General features: G+C 46.3%; 1 protein-coding gene across 1 annotated transcript; it reads left to right on the top strand.

Annotated features, from left to right (window-relative positions):
- The first annotated feature begins 272 nt into the window (after nucleotides 1-272).
- On the top strand, nucleotides 273-2,534 carry LOC119362992 (transmembrane protein 87A-like). The gene is made up of 3 exons (XM_037628283.1): nucleotides 273-745; nucleotides 856-2,058; nucleotides 2,178-2,534. Exons 1-3 carry the CDS (start codon nucleotides 549-551, stop codon nucleotides 2,374-2,376), a joined length of 1,599 nt encoding a protein of 532 aa, XP_037484180.1. The 5' UTR covers nucleotides 273-548; the 3' UTR covers nucleotides 2,377-2,534.
- The last annotated feature ends 12,305 nt before the right edge of the window (nucleotides 2,535-14,839 follow it).

The raw sequence follows: 14,839 nt of genomic DNA, 5'->3' as shown, positions 1-14,839 counted from the left end.
CTCTGATGCGTTGGTCCTTTGAGGCCTTCGCAGCACGACTTCTCGGTTGTCTACTACAACAAGATTTGCCCGGATCTGGTGAAGGAGGGGCAATGACGGCTTCGCGTCTTCGGCTCCTTCTAGTGCCTGTAGTCATCATTAGGTGGTCCATGAAACTGGTTATAATTTTTATTACCTCTAGTGTTCTCTGTACTACCATGATTGCTGAATAGATCCAAATTTTCTATAAAAAAAGGCCTATGTTTATATATAGTCCATTTAATAATCCGCCCCCAAATTTGGTTTCCCTCACTTTCTGTTCGATTTGTCGTGCATGCTTGCCTAATTGCACCCCACTCTTCCACAGTTCCCTGATGCTGCCGGTCAAGAGGGTTTGGGGGTGTGGACCTAACATTTGTCCGGCCGATCTCCACGTCAAAGTCGTCGCTTCCGTTCCGTTCTTCTTCCACTCCACTCCACATCACTGATCGAGATCGTACTCAATGCTCTAGTACTAGTAAACTCCACGAGCACGCTGCCACACGCAAGAATAGAAGCTCTTCTCCTCGATGCCAATGCCAGGGTCTTCCTCCGCGAGGCTCGTCCACCTGCTGGCGTCCGCCTTGTGCTGCGCCATCCTCCTCTGCGCCGACGCGTCGGTGCACGACTATACCGGCGAGCGGTTCGTCGGCCTCGGCAACGCCTTCGTCCTCAATGGCGGCAGCGAGGGCGTCTACGCCTCCCCCGCCGCGGACTCCTTCATCCGGTATGTGCTTCTGATTTCTGAACCGCGGCGGCCAGAAATTGTTGCTTGTCTCGGTTGATTTCCTCATCGCCATTTTTGGGGAGTGACGCGCGTGGCGTTTGTCGGTGCAGATTCGAGAAGGTCGCCTTTAAGAGGACGCCGGAGTCCGCTGCCGCGGCCGGGAAGGACGGCAACCGCACGGTCACAATCACGGCGGTCATCTTCGAGGCCGCGGACCGCGGCGCGGTCGGGGACTCTGATTTCGTCGCCGGCGGCGCGCGCGCGCTCTGTTGCACGCCGGACATGGCGAAGCGGGGCGCGTGCACCGAGGGGTCGCTAGTGTACCGCGCGCCCAACAGCACCGCCGCCGCGGGCTGGCCCAAGGTGCTCGCCGCCTCCTTCCTGCCGGGCGCCCTCGAGACGGTGTTCCCGGACGAGACCGTCGCCGTCGCGCGCACCGGCATGTACAGCCTCCGCTTCGTACACTGCGACGCGTCCCTCGACGTGGCCGCGGAGGGCAAGACCATATGGAAGAACAGCCGCGGCTACGGCTACCTCCCCGGCCGGATGGCCCCCCTTCTGGCGTTCTACGGCGTCATGTCGCTGGCGTTCGTCGCCCTCGCCGCGTTCTGGTTCCTGCGGTACGCCCGGTTCTGGCGGGAGGTGGTGCCGCTCCAGAATTTCGTGACGGTCGTCATCGCGCTCGGGATGGTGGAGGTGACCACGTGGTACTTGGACCTCGCCGAGTTCGGCGAGTCCGGAGTCCGGCCGGCGGGGACGACCTTCTGGGCGGCCACGTCCGGGGCGGTGCGCCGCACGGTGTCGCGCGTGCTGATGCTCCTCGTCGCCAAGGGGTACGGCGTGGTGCGGCTCACTCTAGGAGGGGGCACCAGCGCCGGCGCCAGGGTGGCCGTGCTCGGCGCGACGTTCTTCGCGGCGTCCGAGGCCCTCGAGGTCAGCGAGCACGTCGGGGCCGTGAGCGACCACGACCACTCGCCGACGCGGAGGCTCTTCCTCGTGCTCACCGTCGCCGCCCTCGACGCGGTGTTCATCTGCTGGATATTCAGCGCGCTGTCGCGAACCATCAGCAAGCTCAAGGCTAGACGGATGACGGCGAAGTTGGAGACGTACCGGAGGCTGGCAACCTCGCTGACGATCGCCGTGGCCGTGTCCCTGGGCTGGATCGCGTTCGAGGTCCACTTCAAGTCGACGGACGGGTACCAGAGCGAGCGGTGGCGCGTGGCGTGGGTGATCCCGGCGGTGTGGCAGCTCATCTCCTTCGCGCTCCTCTGCGCCGTCTGCCTCGTGTGGGCGCCATCGCACGACTCAGCGAGGTAAACGCTCCCATTCCTCCCCCATGGCCTGCTCATGACTCCAGCTCATTAACTGACCGAGATTCGAGATACACGGAGAAATTAGCTAGTTAACCATCTGTTATGTGTGTTTTGCGCAGGCTCGCGTGCTCGGACGATGCCGGCGACGACGACGACGGCGACGGCGTGGAGGACGGTGCGCGGTCGCTGATGCTCAGGACTGGGCCGCTCTCGTACGTGGAGAACTGGGCGTGCTACGTGACGCAGGACGCCAAGATCATCCTCAGGACAGACTCCGGCGTGTATGCCAAGGCCGGCGAAGAGGACAAGCGAGTCTAATTAAGCTCGTCGGTCGCGATCTCGTGCGCCGTATGACTCACGTCACTAAGAACGTACATGCAGAGCACAGATGATAGTGTAACACGCTAATGTAGAGACTTATACCGTGCCGTGGGTTTTGTTACGCTACGAAGTTCAGTTAGCATGGCAAAGAACTACTCCCTCCCATGATGCAAGACATTTTTGACACTGGTATGGGACGGAGGGTGGCAAAGAAAGCAGTTTAAACAAAAAGCATGGCAAAGAAAGAACATAATGAGCTCACAGTTGTAGTTTTTATAAATCTGCCGCGATTTTTTTTTGAAATGAAAGGTAGATATCATTCTACATTATATATTTCAAAACAGGCTAAAGCCTGGGGACCGAAAGGTCAATTACATGAAGCTTATATTTAGCACCAAGGTGCCCTAGCTGTAAACTGCCAGACAAGATGAAGACATGTAGAGGGGTGGAAAACAGAAGGCCAATATGTTCTAATCTAACCTATGTATCCAATCGGCTATAGCGTCGGCGTCATCCTATTTATGACTCCTATTATGCCATAAATGAAGGAGTTGTGTTGTGTATTGTTTTATATAGGCTGGAGGTCATCTCTTAGAATTGAACACTCTGTCATTCCGGGCATGCCATGAAGTAACTGCAGTGCAGCAAATAGAATGTGAAACTTGCTGGAGGACGGCCATCTCTGTTGAGCCTGTTGCACAAAGCTAATTAGGTCCATAGAGTTGGAGGAAAGGTCAGCCAGGTCGAACACATTCCAGATTACAGTAGCCGGGCAACAACGTAGCACCAGATGAAGGGCAGATTCACTAGCAGGGCAGATATCACAATCCTGATGCGTGACGATCGACGTCCACTGTTTCTTCATCATATTATCCCGGGTATCCAGCCTTCCCTAGAAAAGTAACCACAAGAAGATGCGATATTTGAGAGGAATAATCCGGTCCCAAATCCATGAGCTGCACACACAACAAACCCCTTTGAAGGTGAGTAGCTCGTACATGTGTGCTGCACTGATCATCTCGTTATGTATAGGAGTAAACCTTGTGTCTGGGCGACTAGATGATGGCATGGCAGTAGCTAAAAGGGAATGAAGGAGCTGCAACTCATGGTTGGCTGTAGCTGACAAGTTGGGGTGTAACTGAATTTGCCATTATCCTTGAGAGAATTGAGAGGTCACAGAGCAACACTGATCTCGTGCAAATGTGTAGAGGGTTGACAGGGCAAAACTTAGCCATCCCACCGGAAGCCAACAGTCATGCCAGAAAGAAATTAGCCCCCTGTACCCAAGGAGCACTTTGAGGAGGCGAAGATCATGGTGATGGACTGCTTGAAACCCTTCCAAATCGCAGTGTCCCGACTACAGTTTCTCATAGGTAACGTGTTGTGACAATATTGTTGGGCAAACCATTGGTAACAGGGAACATCCGAGTATTGCAGAACTCGAGCAGTAAATTTGGCCAGCAAAGCCTGATTGTGTGCTGATAGATCCCTAATCCCCAGGCCAAAAAAAGATCACGTCATGGTAACAAAGTGCCATGCCACAAGACACTGGTCTCCTTTGACTGCGTCCGTGCCTTGCCACAGAAACGCTCTCAATAAACCTTCCAGCTTGTTTATGGATTCTTTAGGCCAATGGAAGTAGGACATAAAGTAGCTCGGGATGCTGGCCAGAACAGAATTGATCAACATAAGACGGCCGCCCCAGGACAAGAGAGCAGCTAACCATCCTGATAACCTCTTGTCAACTTTGTGAATGACTAGCAGCAGCATGTCATGTCTAATCTTGTGCAAGGAGGGTGGTAAACCAAGGTAAGTGCATGGGAAACTTGAAGCTGGGCATCCGAAAAAATCAACAATCGCATTTGTGATAGTGTTGTCCATGCAAATTGGAATGAGGGTGCTCTTATGGTAATTAATTTGCAAACCTAAGAAGGCAGTCAAAATTTGCTTGATGATAGTAGCTTGTTCTATGCTGCCATGGAAAAGGATCAAGGTATTATCAGCGTACTGTAGTACCGGAAACATCCTATCAGAACCTAGCGGGTGTACCAAGCTGTCGGATTCAAAAGCAGAGCAGCAGAGCCGTTGCAGAACATCAGCTACCAAGATGAAAAGGTATGGTGAGATGGAATCGCCCTGCCGAAAACCCCTCGTAGCAGCAAAAGAATCGTCCAGTTCCCCGTTTAGCATGACTCTAGAAGTCATTGCGCACAACAAAGATTCAATCCAACTGATCCAAAGCTGGGGGAAACCATGAGCTCTTAAAATACTGAAAAGACATGACCAGCTAACAGAATCAAAAACTTTCTGAAAATCAAGTTTGAGGGCCACCATAGGTAGCTTCCGCTTGTGCGCTGTTTGAACCATGTATGCAGCCATAGCAAAGTTCTCCACGATGGCACGACCCTTTGAGAAACCAGATTGCAGAGAATGAACTAGTTCGGGTATCTAAAGTTGAAGCCTTCTGGACAGGACTTTGCTTGCAAGCTTTGGGACATTGTGCACTATGGAGATTGGCCTGAAATCCTTAAGCTCAAGCGGAGTTTCCTTCTTAGGCAGAAGAGAAATGTGTGCCAGGTTGATGCTAGACAGGTCAACTTGATTCTGATATAGCTGGGAGAAGAAAAATTGCAGATCGGTTTTGATGACGCTATGAAAGGCCTTGTAGAACTCATTGGTGAAACCATCAGGGCTAGGACTGCGGTTGTTTGGTGAGTGATTGATGGCATCCACAATCTCTTCCCAGGTAAATTCCATCTTGAGGCAGGACAGATCTGCTAGTTCATAAATATGACTGAGTTGAACATTGGGTAGTGAAGGAGAAGGCTGTCCCAGCAAAGCAGAGAAATATTCAGTAGCCAACTGAAGTTTCCGTTGGTTGTCAAAATGTTCCACTCCCTCCTGGATGAGCACCTAACCTTGTTCCTTCTTGCATGTAAATCTGCTGCGATTACGTGTACCAGTCAAGTGAACAGTTTTTTTCATGATAATACGTGCCTCATTTACAGTATATTTTAAAAATCATAGTACAAGCCACATAGACGCCGACCTGACAAAATTGAAAAAAAATAGCAAAACGCTAACCTTTACAGCAAAAAACACCAATCAATAAGAAAATTACAATTAAAACTGAAGAATCCCCTGAGTTTGACACCAACACCTCTCACCCGCCGTCGGCACCACCATAGCAACCACTAAAGGGGAAAATGACGGATCACCTCCTCACCCGAGCTCAACGCGGCTTCATCGCTGATATGCAGCTTTGTGGACCTACAAGTTGTCTCACCAAAGACGAAGCTATTAACATTGAACGAATCAGACCAGGACAACACCCCAGATATGTCTTCGAACACCAGAACTGATAGCCCCACGTGAACAGGACGTCAAAGGAGGAGCCAACGTCTGAAAGATCATGGATGTCACATAGAGGGGGGGGGGTGAATAGGCGCTTTAAAGTAGTTACGGTTTAGGCTTGAATAAATGTGAATAAAACTAGTGTTTAATTTGTCAAGCGCAAACCCTAAATAACTAGGTTCACCTATATGCACCAACAACTTATGCTAAGCAAGATAAACAACTAAGTGATAGCAAGATATATAACATAAAACACTATGGCTATCGCAAAGTAAAGTGCATAAGTAAAGGGCTCGGGTAAGAGATAACTAAGGTATGTGGAGACGACAATGTATCCCGAAGTTCACACCCTTGCGGATGCTAATCTTTGTTTGGAGCAGTGTGGAGGCACAATGCTCCCCGAAATGCCATAAGGGCCACAGTAATATCCTTAGGCCCTTGCACAACACAAGATGCGTGAATCCGCTAAGGAACCCTTGAGGGCGGTCATAGAAGCCGTACAATTGGCAACCCTTTGGGACGGTCATAGAACCCGTACAAATTGCACGGGGCACTCTCCACAACTTGATTGGAGTCTCCCGAAGCTTTTACACCACAATGATTGAGCTTCGACAACACCAACCCTCTAGGGAGCCAAAGCACCCAAGAGGAACAAGCTCTAGGGTTCCCAAACACCTAAGAGTAATAAGCTCTTCAACTTTCACTTCCACGTATCACCGTGGAGAACTCAAAACTATGCACCAAATGCACTGGTAAGAGCACATGAAGTGCTCAAGTCCTTCGCTCCCAAATCCCACCACAACCACTAACGCTATGGAGGAAATGAGAGGAAGAATGAATAAGATAACACAAAGAACTCCAGGATCTAGATCCAAAGGGTTCCCCTCACTTAGAGGAGAGATGTACTAGTGGAAATGTAGATCTAGATCTCATCTCTTTTTTCCCTCAAATAGATGCAAGAATCATGAGAGGAATAGGCAGAAAGCAAGCTCCAAGAGGTCAACAATGGTGGAGAAACTTACTCAAGCATTGTCGGGGCAGGGGGGAAGAAGACCACCTTTTATAGCCCCCCATGAATCTGCCTGTTATGCTGTCAAAATACACTGGGGCGATACATTCACTTGGATGAGCAGTACAACTGCTCTAGATAGGAAAATTGTAACTGCAGTGGCTCGAGCCGTACAACCGTGGCGACATCCGATTGTACTAGTTATTGAAACAATAACAGGAACAACCGCCCAGCCACCACTTAGTACCGTCCCCCATAACCGAGAGGAATCACCCTCGAGTGGTAGTTGGGGCGGCACAACCGCTCCCTATCAATAGGCGTGGCCACGGCGAACAAAGCGTTAGTACCGCTAGGTTGCCCAGTTGTACCAATTATTAATAAACAATTGGGTAAACCGCTAGGCCACCACCTGAGCACCGTGGCAAAAGCCCGAGAGAATCACCCCTCGGGCAGTAGTTGGACCGGTAGTACCACTCAACGAGGAAGCGGTACAATCGCCAGAGTACATGGTACAACCGCCTTGCTAGGTAAACAGCTAAGACAAAAACAGTCATTGTTGCGGAACGTAGCATGCAATTTCAAAAAAATTCCTATGCTCACGCAAGATCTATCTAGGAGATGCATAGCAATGTGAGGGGGAGAGTGTGTCTACGTACCCTTGTAGACCGAAAGCGGAAGGATTTGACAACACGGGTTATGTAGTCGAACGTCTTGTAGCTTCGACCGATCAAGTACCGAACGTACGGCACCTCCGAGTTCTGCACACGTTTAGCGCGATGACGTTCCTCGCCCTCTTGATCCAGCAAGATGTCGAGGAAGTAGATGAGTTCCGTCAGCACGACGATGTGGTGACGGTGATGGTGAAGTGATCCATGCAGGGCTTCGCCTAGGCACTACGAGGATATGACCGGAGGCGTAAACTGTGGAGGGGGCTGATACGTCTCCAATGTATCTACTTTTCCTAACGCTTTTCCTCTTGTTTTGGACTCTAATTTGCATGATTTGAATGAAACTAACTCTAGACTAACGTTGTTTTCAGCAGAACTACCATGGTGTTATTTTTGTGCAGACATAAAAGTTCTCGGAATAGAACGAAACTTTGCGAGGATTTTTTATAACAATAAAAAGAATTTCTGGAGCCAAGAGATACCTGAGGGGGGCACATGGGTGGGCACAACCCCCCAGGGCGCGCCTGTCCCCCAGGCGCGCCCAGGTGGGTGCGGCCCACTTGGTGGCCCCGCTAACCCTGAGACCGACGCTATAAAATCACATTATTCCAGAAAAAAATCAGGGAGAAAGAATTATCACGTTTCATGAGACGGCGCCGCCGCTATCTCCTGTTCTTCATCGGGAGGCCAGATCTGGAGTCCGTTTGGGGCTCAGGAGAGGGGGATCTTCGATCTTCGTCATCACCAACACATCTCCATCGCCAATTCCATGATGCTCCACACCGGGAGTGAGTAATTCCTTCGTAGGCTCGTTGGTCGGTGAGGAGTTGGATGAGATTCATCATGTAATCGAGTTAGTTTTGTTAGGGCCTAATCCCTAGTATCCATTATGTTCTAAGATTGATGTTGCTATGACTTTCTCATGCTTAATGCTTGTCACTTTGGGCTCGGGTGCCATGATTTCAGATCTGAACCATTTATGTTATCACCATTATATCCATGTTCTAGATCCGATCTTGCAAGTTATAGTCACCTACTACGTATTATGATCTGGCAACCCCGGAGTGACAACAATCGGGACCACTCCCGGTGATGGCCACAGTTTGAGGAGTTCATGTATTCACCATGTGTTAATGCTTTGTTTCGGTTATCTATTAAAAGGAGGCCTTAATATCCCTTAGTTTCCAATAGGACCCCGCTGCCACGGGAGGGTAGGACAAAAGATGTCATGTAAGTTCTTTCCATAAGCACATATGACTATTTACGGAATACATGCCTACATTATACTCCCTTATAGACATGGTAGGACAAAATTACCCTTGGCAAATTTGTTGGTTCGTGGCAAGTAAATCAGTTAGTCTAGGAAAGTAAGAGATACATGCAATGGACAGAGAGATACTTTCCTTCTTTTGTTACAAGGAGAGATACAGGCAATCAGGAGAGAGATACTTTCCTTTTTTGGAGGGCTAACAAGGGAATTATGAGGAATTAGAATAAATGCATCTTACATTCTTGAATTTCATCAAAAAACAAATACACCTTATATAAAGGAACGAAGGGAGTATTTATGAACTGGAGCTAGTGTCGTATCGCCCTAGGTTATAACTGTCTCATGATGAATATCATCCAACGAGTCACTGATCCAATGCCTACCAATTTAGCTTATATTGTTCTTGCTAAGTAACTACTGTTGCTACTGCTATTGTTATTGCCACAATATCACTGCTATCACTGTTACCGTTACAGTTGCTGCTACTACTATCATCAAAACTACCATATTACTATGCTACTAATCACTTTGCTGTAGATAATTAATCTCCAGGTGTGGTTGAATTGACAACTCAGCTGCTAATACCTTCAAATATTCTTTGGCTCCCCTTGTGTCGAATCTATAAATTTGGGTTGAATACTCTACCCTCTAAAAATGTTGCGATCCCATATACCTGTGGGTTATCAAGACCTTTTTCTGGCGCCGTTGCCGGGGAGCATAGCTATATTTGTTCAGTCACTTGGGATTATTATCATATTATCACTATGAAGAATCTAAAGGATGCTAAGACTAAGATTTTTCCCTCAAAGACGAGGGAAGGTAAGGAACTGCCATCCAGCTCCGCTTTAGATTCACCTTCTGTTATAAGTAAACTTGCAACACCACCACATGCTATTAATTCTAATATGTCGCAAGTTATTGATGATGCTACTTCTGCTATGAATGCTACTCATGATGATGCTAGTACCTTTCTTGATGATGATGTGCCACTAGGTGAATTTCTTGATGAACAAATTGCTAGAGTAAGACATCATGATATTGTTGAATCTGATGATGAACATGAAACTGAAAACCTTGAAACACCTACTAGAACTAGTCCTCCTAGATATGAATTTCCAAAGGTACTGGAAGGTTATAGTACGAGTGAGGAGGCAACTAGAGATATTCTTGCTTGTAAGGACAGAGATGATCTAGAGAAATTATTATGCAAGTATAAAGAAAGATCTCTGAATGCTAAAATGAAATGTGATCCTGAGTTTGCTACTTCATCTATATTATGAATTCTCTGTCGACCCAGAGTTAATCACTTTGGTTGAATCTGATCCTTTCCATGGTTATGAAACTGAAAATGCTGTGGCACATCTTACTAAGTTGAATGATATAGCTACCCTTTTTGCTCATTATGAGAAGATTTTCTATTACTATATTCTCAAGTTATTTCCGTTGTCATGAAAGGGTCATGCTGAAGCTTGGTACAATACTCTTGCTCCTAGTTGTGTGCGTAGTCCCTAGGATATGATTTATTACTTCTCTGAAAAATATTTCCCTGCTCATAAGAAACAAGCTGCCTTGCAGGAAATATTTAACTTTGTGCAAATTGAAGAAGAGAGTCTCCCACAAGCTTGGGGGAGGCTTCTCCAATTGCTTAATGCTTTGCCTGATCATCCTCTTAAGAAAAATGAAATACTTGATATCTTCTATAATGGACTAACTGATGCTTCTAGGGACTTCCTAGATAGTTGTTCTGGTTGTGTTTTTAGGGAATGAACTATTGGGCAAGCTGAAGAATTATTGAATAACATATTGAAAAATTATGATGATTGGACTCCTCCTGAAACACCTATTAAACCCACTCCGAAGAAGAGGGGTATCTTATATCTCAGTCTTGAAGATATGCAAGAGGCAAAGAAATCTATGAAGGAAAAAGGTATTAAGGCCGAGGATGTTAAAAATTTGCTACCTATCGAAGAAATACATGGGCTTGAAGCACCACCACCACCTAAGGTGGTAGAGGTAAAATCTTTAATGAAATTCAATGATAGTGATGTTCCTCGTAATAAGCATCCTAGCCAATTCCTTTGTGAGTTTGATACTTACATTAGAAAGCAAGATCACTTCAATGCAAATGTTATGAAACAATTGAAATACAACTCTGATATGATTGCTCGCTTAAGTGACTTGTTATTTAGAATCTCAAATGATGTTAGAGATGTAGGAAAGCATGCCACTATGGTTCAAACTCAATTAGAACAAGTTGCTAAATCTGAAAGAGAGTTGCTTGATGAAATGAACAATAATATAAGTGACTTTGTTGTTCGAGTAGCAACTAGAGGAGGTAAAATGACTCAGGAACCACTTTATCATGAGGGACATCCTAAGAGAATTGAACAAGACTCTCAAAGAATTAACACTGATGCACCTATCCCTTCTAAAAATAAAAAGAAGAAGAAAAATAATAGGACTTTGCCTGCCTCTAGTGAACCTGAAATAGAAAATCTCCTGGTAATGATAATGAAGTTTCTATCTCTGATGCCGAAACTCAATCTGGTAATGAACACTCACCTTTTGATAATGAAAAATAATAATGATGAGGTTCATGAAGACACTCAACCAAATGATAAAGAACGAGATAATGATGTTGAGACAGAACCAGCTGTTGATCTTGATAACCCACAACCTAAGAATAAAAGATATGACAAAAGAGATTTTGTTGCTAGAAAACATGGAAAGGAAAGAGAACCATGGGTTCAAAAGCCTGTGCCCTTTCCACCTAAGTCAACTAAAAAGAAAGATGATGAAGAATTTGAACGCTTTGCTGAACGCTTTCTATGAACTCGCTTAACTGATATCTTGAAAATGCCTCCTTATGCAAAGTATATGGAAGACATCATCACCAATAAGAGAAAAATACCGGAAGCTGAAATCTCCACTATGCTTGCTAATTACACTTTTAAAGATGGAGTACCTTAAAAACTTGGAGATCTGGGAATACTGAAAGTGCTAGTTATCGACTAGAGGGGGGGTGAATAGGCATTTTTTATGAAATTCGTCAAAACACGATGGCTTTGAAGAAAAACAGGTAAACTAAGCCTATATAGTAAGCAGCGGAATGAAGACTACACTAGGAAAGCATTAGTCAAGCATACAACACAGGGAACACACGAAGACTAACTGCAACTAGGTAGCCAGGATCAGTATGGAAGATAGTACGAAGCTAAACATATATAAGTCTTCACACAATGAAGTCTAATGAATCAGGCAGGCAAGCAATGACTTCATGAAGACAAACTATAAAGTAAGGAGAGAAAGGGATAGAACTAGTTGCTTCGTGAAGACAAGGATTTGGTAGACCAGTTCCAGTTGCTGTGACAACTGTACGTCTGGTTAGAGAAGATGAGATTGAACTCAGAAGACTGTGTCTTCACCTTATTCCCCTTGAGCTAAGGACACCCAGTCCTCGCCCAATCACTCTGGTAAGTCTTTGAGGTAGACTTCCAAACCTTCACAGACTTCGTTCACCGGCAATCCACAATGACTCTTGGATGCTCAGAACGTGATGCCTAACCGGATTGATGATTCACAGTCCTTAAGTGTAATAAGTCTTCGGATCATGCGGACAGAAATACTTCAGTGATGCCTAACACTCTTTGGCTCTAGGTGTTTTGGGCTTTGTCCTTGCAAGGATCTCTCTCTCTCAAATGCTTCGGAGGTGGGTTGCTCTCAAACAACAAAAGTTGTGTACTAACTCGGAGCAGCCACCAATTTATGGTGTAGAGGGTGGGCTATTTATAGCCAGGAGGCAACCCGAGATGTCTGAAATGACCCTGGGTCACTAAGGAACTGACACGTGTCCAACGGTCAGATTTCAAACACACGCGACAGCTTGGCTTGGGCTACAGGCAAAGCTGACTCGTCCAGATCTGGATAAGGTTTGCTCTCACTGTCTTCGCTCGAAGACATAGGATTTGGTTGAGCAACACTTTAGTCACTCTGACTTTGTTCACTTTGGCCCCACTTAACTATAGGTGGTTCCAATGACTTAATAAAGAAGAAAGGAAACTACGAAACAACTATGTCTTCGCACTCCATAGTCTTCAAATGAATATCTTCATGTGTCATAATCTTTGTCGTGAATGTCTTCATGAACCACCATTGTCTTCAATATCTTCACACATTTTTAGGGGTCATCTCTGGTAGGTAAACTGAATCAATGAGGGACTACTACCTGTGTTATCCTGCAATTCTCACAAACACATTAGTCCCTCAACCATGCGTGTCGTCAATACTCCAAAACCACACTAGATGCACTTACAATCTCCCCCTTTTTGGTGTTTGATGACAAACTGGTTGAAGTTTTCAACGGGAATAAAAGTATGCGAAAGTTCAGTTTTGTGAGCATTGTCTTCATACATAAAAAGAGGCTCCCCCTGAAGATGTGCATATAAGTAGTTTTCTTTTGAATGCAAATGCACATGGCAGGTTTTGCTTTGTGGAGGCCGTCTTCAAAGTGTGAAGACAATCCATCATGCATATAAAAAGGTAATGAAGATAATGATATGCATGATGGAAAATGGATGTCTGCAGAATAACTTCATGCAGAATTTATCATCGCATCACAAAGTGGCAGCAAGAATAGCAGACAACCATCAAGTTTAAGTGTTACAACTCAAAAGCCAAAAGTTTCAGAACGAGAGTTGTAAGAACTTAGCAAAAATTAAGCCACCACCCAAATGGACCCTCTTGAAGACTATCAACTCATATGCTTCTCCCCCTTTTGTCAGTAATGACCAAAAAGGTTTGAAGAGATAGAGTAGCTACTCGTTCCCAGCTGGAGACAAAGTTAGAGCAGCAGGGTCGACGTTGGAGTTTGGTGGTGCAGACGGGCCTAGTGCAGCATCATGATGCAGTGAAGTTAAAGCCGGAGAAGTGGCGTCGTCTTCTTCATCGACGACTCTCGCAACAACAGTTGCAGCCGAAGATGAGCACTCAGAAGCTTCAATGGAGGGTGTGTGTGATGCCAACTTGCATTTTGAGGAGGCCTGGAGTCGAACTTGAAATTCTCAGTGAAGCCATTCGCGTGAAGATCATCTTCAGCACAGAGCAAGGCGAGACTCTTCCAGGACCGCCTATAGGCTTCATGGGCTACAAATGAGTTCTTGGTGGCCAAGTTGCGAATGCGATTGACATCCACCAAGATACTTTGCATCTGACGCTTCAGCCAGTCATGATGTCTGTCCTGCTTTTGATGTAAAACCACTAGAAGATCACAATCATTAAGAACACGAGGATGCTTCTGAGGCCTTTGAGCTATGGTGCTTGTAGTGGCTTCAGTATTGGCATGGTGCGGTATGCGCAGGTTGCCAGCCAGAGGATAAGCAGGAGTTGCAGCATTGGGTACATGAATACCTTCAATGGGATGTGTGAAGCTCTGGCAGCATTCTGAAGGTGGAGGGGCTTCTTGGCAGGCTCGTGGTAGATGGCTTCAACAGACATATCAACTTCAGGCAAAAATACAATATGGTTGCACGTTGAAGGCTGATAGTCAATGGTTAAACGAAGCTTAATCAAGCGCATCATCCATGGAGCATAGAATTTCAGACCAAACAGATCAATCCCAGAAGCAGCAAGTTGTCTGATGAAGAAATCTTGAGTGTTGAAACTGATGCCATTGATGATATAGAATACCAAAGTCTTCGTGGCCCCTTCAAGTTTGGCTTCAGAAGAATTTCCTTTGATAGGCCAGAGAGTACGCCTTAGAATATGGTATATCGTGCGTGGCAAATACTCAAGGTCCTTGACAAAGAACTCCTTTGGATATTCTGCATCATGCAGCAATGGCTTCATCGTATACTAAGCATTTGGCTCTGGCTTCTGAAAGATGATCTGTAGCTCATTCTGATGAAGCTGACAACCAGGTTCGTATAACTCACCTAGAGTGGGCAGGGAAGTAAGCTCGATGATATCCTGAGCTTTGGCTTCGTGATGTACATCACCTGTCATCCACTCAAGGATCCAAGTCTTCAGATCCCTGTTGTAGCCTTGAATGTGTAGGGCGGCATAAAACTGCAACAGAAGCTCTTCATTTCAATGTTCCTTGTTAGTCAGAAAGGCCAGAAGACCAACATCCCTAAAGCAGTCAAGGGCCTCTTCAAGACATGG

The sequence above is a fragment of the Triticum dicoccoides genome, chromosome 2B (genome assembly GCF_002162155.2).
Source record: "Triticum dicoccoides isolate Atlit2015 ecotype Zavitan chromosome 2B, WEW_v2.0, whole genome shotgun sequence".
Classification (NCBI taxonomy): domain Eukaryota; kingdom Viridiplantae; phylum Streptophyta; class Magnoliopsida; order Poales; family Poaceae; genus Triticum; species Triticum dicoccoides.
The sequence above is the reverse complement of the archived record's forward strand: the minus strand, read 5'-3'. Positions and strand labels throughout refer to the sequence as shown.

Coding starts and splice junctions, on each gene's coding strand:
- LOC119362992 (XM_037628283.1), top strand. CDS start 549: ATGCCAATGCCAGGGTCTTCCTCCGCGAGGCTCGTCCACCTGCTGGCG. Junction 746..855: donor GCCGCGGACTCCTTCATCCG/GTATGTGCTTCT, acceptor TTGTCGGTGCAG/ATTCGAGAAGGTCGCCTTTA. Junction 2,059..2,177: donor CCATCGCACGACTCAGCGAG/GTAAACGCTCCC, acceptor TGTTTTGCGCAG/GCTCGCGTGCTCGGACGATG.